General features: G+C 43.4%; 2 protein-coding genes across 3 annotated transcripts in view; both read right to left on the minus strand.

The window, feature by feature from the left end:
• GNAL (guanine nucleotide binding protein (G protein), alpha activating activity polypeptide, olfactory type) overlaps positions 1-6,020 on the minus strand; it is a 72,018-nt gene that overhangs the window by 9,685 nt on the left and 56,313 nt on the right. The window lies entirely within an intron of this gene.
• CHMP1B (charged multivesicular body protein 1B) overlaps positions 4,132-6,020 on the minus strand; it is a 2,636-nt gene continuing 747 nt past the window's right edge. The window contains exon 2 of the mRNA XM_015563591.1: positions 4,132-6,020. Within this exon, the coding sequence (XP_015419077.1) occupies positions 5,962-6,020 (59 nt within the window). The 3' untranslated portion in view covers positions 4,132-5,961.

Raw genomic sequence — 6,020 nt, forward strand, 5'->3', positions numbered from 1 at the left:
GGGGCTTCTGGCAGGGGAACGTGAGGAGAGGGAGTGGGCTCAGTGGCCCAGGTTCTCCTGGCCGTGGGTGCCCCCGTGGCCAGGGTGAGGCTCCTACACTGAGGAGAGTGTATGTAATGTAGACAGGGACAGGGTTGGGCTCCCCTGCCTGTCCAACACTGGAAGGTCTGGGCACCATCACTGGGTCTGCGAAGTAAAGCAAAGATCGGGCCTTCTCCTAAGCCCTTGTACTTGGGGCATTCTGCATAGCACAGAGGTGCTATCTCCCATCCCTACTCGATGCCCCACCAGCACCCCACCAGCCTGCACTGCAGGTCTTAAGATGCTTTCAGCAGGGGCAAGGGGGACACAGCAAGACCACTTAACTGTCGTGGGCACCTTCACTCCTCGCTAAGGATAGTTCCAGTGTCCTGCTGCTGGGATGGCATTTTGGTGCCCCTCCATCCATGCGCCCTTGATTTGGCACAAGGCCCGGCTGCTCCAGGACCAAGACCTACCTCAGAGCTGCAACAAGAGGCAACCAACTCTGCAGCAGGTGAGCCACCGGCAGGATGTGGCGAGGGGCTAGGGTGGATCTGCTGGTGTTAGAGATATCCCTTCAGAGACAAAAGGCGGTGAGGGCAGTGTCCCAAATGAGGCCATTTCAGCTGGAAGCCAGGGCCAGGCCCACGCAAGGGGAAGCAGCTGTGGGGGGAGGTGCCTGTGACTGCACTGCCTGCTGCGGGAGGAGGTGGCAGCGCCACTGAGAGGCCAGAGGGACCCTGATCCGCCTGTGGCCCTTCCGGGAGGTGCTGCTCCACACATACCAGGGGTAGGTGAATCGGCCTGGCGTGTGGGGCTGGTGCCTGAGATGGAGCAGTTTGGACAGAGTACAAACAACTGGGGAAATGCCACAGGAGGGGACCGCCTGGGAGCTGGAGAAACAGGAAGGCCCCAGGTTTGAAAACCACAATGCAGTTTGGCTAAGTGCTTGCTGGTCTTGAATTTGGTGAAGTACGCACTGAGTGCCTGACATCTAGCAGGAAAGGAGCCAAAAGATTCTGTGATGGAGGAAGAGGTTTCTGCCCCTGCAAAGGGAGCTCTGGACTGAAGCCCAGACCTCCAGGAGGGTCTCGGATGAGGACTGAGCTGTTCCCTGCCCCCAACCCCAACCCATGGGCTACAATAACTTGATGCAGAAAGGATCTGTTCTCCTGGCTGGAGATGGATAATCTGACACGTGACACAGAAACCAATAGTCTCTGATTAAAAGGGCTGGAAGGAACTAAAAATTAAACGAAACATGAAGCCTTTGGTTATAGAGTTTAGGAAGCAACCAATTTCTGTCAGGATGCAGAGGGTGGAGGGAGGTGGGTGACTCAATTAACATGTTAATAAGTAGTATAAGTAGAAACAATGGAATATGGCTAAAAAAGTACATGAAAAGGTTCTGATGGGTGGGGGTGTACCTTCCTGAATGCGGCTAAAAATACATCGTTCTGAGATGTCGTTGACACAGGCAAAGATGCCAAGTTCTTTTCCCATCCTCAGACTCCAGGATGGGTATTCGAGTTTTTTTCCAGCTCTGATGCTTAACCATCTAAGGGAGCTCTGAGAAGCATCAATGAACATTTCCAAGAGCATCTCCTGAGTTGTTACTGGTGCTGACTGGTGTTCTGAGTGCACAGGTTTCAAGTTTGTGCAATAAGATAAAAAGTGAAAATTCCCCCGGCATGTGAATGCACCCCCCAGTTCTCTGAGATACTCTCTGAGGAACAAAGGAATAAAATAAGAATCTATAAATTTCTGCCACATTTTGCCTAGGTCTTTGGTTCAACCCACATATTTCTCAGCATGTTGTAGAAGTACTTCAAATCAGGGCTCCTAAGATAATACAGGGCATCCCCAAAAATGTATACACACACTCTGAATAATTAAAAGGCAGTGTTTATTAAAATACACTTTATTTTCAAAATTGAGCTATCAGCTGTGAAAGTGTGTATGCACTTCTGTGTGGCACCCTGTAAATAGAGATGAGTTTTAAGAGTCTTACTAATCATACACAGAATTTCACATGACTACATTTTAAAGCTGACACTGTCTTCTTAAATATGCCACCAGATTAAAGAATCCCCCTTATAGACCATCCATTCACACTAGAGACATAGTTGTAAGGCAATACCGAATTACAACTGTAAAACATCACCCTCATATGGGCACTATAAAATAGTTAGCCCCAGCTGGTTTGGCTCAGTGGATAGAGCGTCGGTCTGCAGACTGAAGGGTTCCAGGTTCGGTTCCCAAGGGCACATGCCGGGGTTGCGGGCTCAATCCCTCCCAGTAGGGGGCATGCAGGAGGCATTCGGTCAACGATTCTCTCTCATCATTGATATTTCTGTCTATCCCTCTCCCTTCCTCTCTGAAATCAATAAAAATATATTTAAAAAAAGTAGTTAAAAAGCATTTTATTTAGATTTTCTTCCATTTTCTGCTACAGCTGAGGATATTTAAGTTTGGAGAAGCGTTTTTATTCTCATCATTTGGATCTTCTGTTTGATATTGGTTCAAAATAGCAATTCATTGTTTATTTCTCATCTATTTCTGCTCCTCTTCTAAAATAACTTAAAAGTCACAGAGTTCTTATGTCCATGGAATTGATCATGAAAAGGGATAAGGAAGGGATCATGAAGAGATGATTTATTTAAAAATCATTTACTTTTAACATATACATTTATTTAAATATATTTAATATCATCTCTGTGAAAAATTTACCAAGTTGGAACTCTCAAGGTAAGTAAAAACCTTTTCTGTGTTATTGAAATTGATTTCAAGATACGTATTTTCATGATATAAAAATACTATGGAGTGACAAAGAGCAGCAGGGTTTAGATCCACGCTGCTTATATAACCCCGCAGAAACCCTATTTTGTTTAATCTGACCTTTTCTCCTTTTTCCCACCCCTTTTGATTAAAACTGGCCTCACCCAAAAGTCTGACTTAGCCACCTTCCTCTCCCTAAAACAAGCCCCCCGCCTCCTCCTTAATCACTGAGCCCTCAGAACAAGGCTCTGGTTGGCGTCAAACAAGATGGAACATCCACTGACTAAACCCTGGGGAAACCAGCCAGAATGCCATGCTGACATCAGGACCAGTGCAATGACCAATTACCCACTACCCTAGCAGCAGCCAACTGAGCTTCGGACCACACCAGGTCCAGCAATCATGGCCAAGAGAAACACCGTCTGTCCTGTTCCATATGGTTGTAGAAAAACCATCCAGCTGTAGAAACATGAACCTAGGTAAACCAGGCAGGCATTTTATTAATGCCAGTCAGCCGATTAAAAAAATGAAAGGGGCTTGCCCATCAGTTTGCTCAATGCCAAATGGCTAGTGGCTTTTTGTCAAAAGTACTCAAAGTCTTGAGTTTTGGATTTTGGCTGCAGAAATGCCTCCAAGAGGGTGTTGTGCATATTGCAAAGGAAGAATCTAGAACAGAAAGTCCCTCGCTTCTGCTTCACAATGTGAGGCTGTCTGGCTGACCCTGAGACTATGTTCCGTTAATAAGGTTTAGACTGGTACTTATTTTAGGTGTCTCTTTTCCAAATCAAAGACAGCTGGGTAGGTACACAGTGTCCAACAGTCACAGCATGTTTCTATCTAAAAGGTACACACATGCATTAAAATTCCTTCAAGAAGAAATAGCTTTAGTAAGCAAGTTCTCCAATAGTGCACACGTAATTGAACTGAAATAATCTAAATTGTTCATAAATAAATGAAAAGTATATTCTAAATCCATGTTAGAAACTGTACATCGAAGGCAGAAAAGTAAAAAGGAGAAATAAAGAGTAAAAACTATTAGTAGTTGCATGGGAGATTAACTATTTCCTTGGTATGTTTGAGTTGGATCCTTTTGAAAATTGTATCTGTTGCCTGGAAAAGTTTCAATGTGAGGGAGAATCTTGTTGCCTTTAATAAACTATCACAATAAAGAATAGCTAGAAATAGGCTTCTAGAAACGTGCATGAAAATTCCATGCTACCTGAACAGACATTCAGGTAGTGAGTTTGGAAAAATACCAGGCTTTCTGAACCAAACCTACCTCTGAATTGTTGTTCTTAAATACTCTTAAACAGAATCCACACTTACATGTAGTAACATGCAGTTTAAGATGATTTATTTGACAAACTTCTGTGGTTTACACTTCAATATTTCATCAACTGCAAAAATAAGGAAATTCATGGGTCTAATATGTTTTTGAAATAATACTTATGGTTCCTAAAAATTTACATCCATTTAGTTTAAAATGAACACATTTTAAGAAAGTTCAAGTTTATTCAAGCATTGTTTAATCTCACAAAATAGATGAATATTGTTGGGGATATTTCTATTACAAAAGGGTCATCAATTTACCAAAGGACTCAACACTAAGCTATTTTCAAAGTTTTAATTATTTGTTCCAGTCTAAAGAGGGGTTACAACTCATGCTGTTCTCACATAGTCGCCTCTGTGCAACCAGGTGGATGAGAGGAGACATGGAAAGGAGGGAGTTCTGCAAGGATGTGGCACAGACAATGGACAGGTGTCCCTCAGAGAAGACTTCAGAACAACAACCAAGTCAGATACAAAGACACTTAAATTTAAGGGGCGGTTCTCCTCTACATATACGTGCTGTTCTCTCCCCTTAACCACACTCAGTCACACTGGAAAGCATGTCATGGACAGTGAATCCTTCAAAGGGTCTGGGAGAGCCCCTATAGTTACCTTCTGAAACACTGGTTCTCTCTGTTGGAGAAATATTCCAGTGAAGGAAAGGAGGGATTTAAAATATCTGTAAGTATTCAAGTGAGATTAACAGACTTGTCAAGGCAAAAGCAAACTGGTGTTCTTCATGTTCTGAGGCTAAGAAGGTTTTGGCTACAGGATTTCCTTTTCAGCTAGAAAATACACCCTGCTCTTCCAGAGGATGGAAGGCAGCACAGGAGGGTCCTAGCCTCAGAGGGTCAAGCTCGCTGTCCCATCCTGCACCCCCCGGCCCCCCCCCACCCCCCACTTCATTCTGGCCGCGTGGCTAAGTAAAACATTCCAACTTACATTTCCAAAGTTTTTAAGGAATTGTCTTAAGAACAACATAATAGATGAAAATAACTAGAACTTAAAATGCTGTTCTAATTTTAACTCTATTTTTGGTTGTTAAAATCAAAACAAAACCCACAAACACACAGTCTCAGGGTTTTCTCAAACCAATCAGCAGTTCTTTGGCAATGTTAGGGTAAGTAATGTGGCTGCCATGCTAATTAACATTTTATCAGAAATGTAATTAAAGTGTTGAGATAGGAAAATAACTAGAAATGTTAGAGAAGCTCATCTGAAAGAAACTGTCATATGTTAAACCTTGTAAGTCCTAAAAAAAATTTACAGAATGTAAACAGTAAAAGCGTATTATGTGAGGATGTCCTAAGGTAATTTTAATACAAGTTATGAAACAGATTAATAGTCAACTATAGTCTTATTTTGATGGCAAAAAAACCCACAAAGGATACACAGAAATGGCACTGTCCATTAAATAAGTCGAATGAGGTGTTGTTAACCCTGCAAAGTAATCACTCTCCTCTTTTCATGTACCGCATGCCAATTTTATAGATTACCAACAATGACACTACATTCAAAATAAACTTCGATTTTGATAGCTCAGGCAGAAAACGGAATACACAGGAACTAGAGGTTTGATAAGGTTTTTGAGGAAGACTCATCTACGCCAAGTTATTAACGAGTCCTGTTAAAAGGCAGCTATAAAAATACACATTATCACAAGATAGACAGAACTTGAACATCCAGTTAAGGGTGGAGAGAGCCTGGAGTTTCTTAATGTACCCGAGCGCGCTGTAAGCCCGAAGGCGGAAGCATCGAAGAGCGTTCAGTCCCGGCGTATTCGAAGGCTGTAGTGTGCAACCTCTCCCCCCAGCATCCGGAGTGGAGTGCGTCTCAGACGGGGCCGCCGACGGGAGACCCAGCGGGAGCTCCGCGGTTACACCTGGTCTCGC

Source organism: Myotis davidii, unplaced genomic scaffold, assembly GCF_000327345.1.
Source record: "Myotis davidii unplaced genomic scaffold, ASM32734v1 scaffold78, whole genome shotgun sequence".
NCBI lineage: Eukaryota > Metazoa > Chordata > Mammalia > Chiroptera > Vespertilionidae > Myotis > Myotis davidii.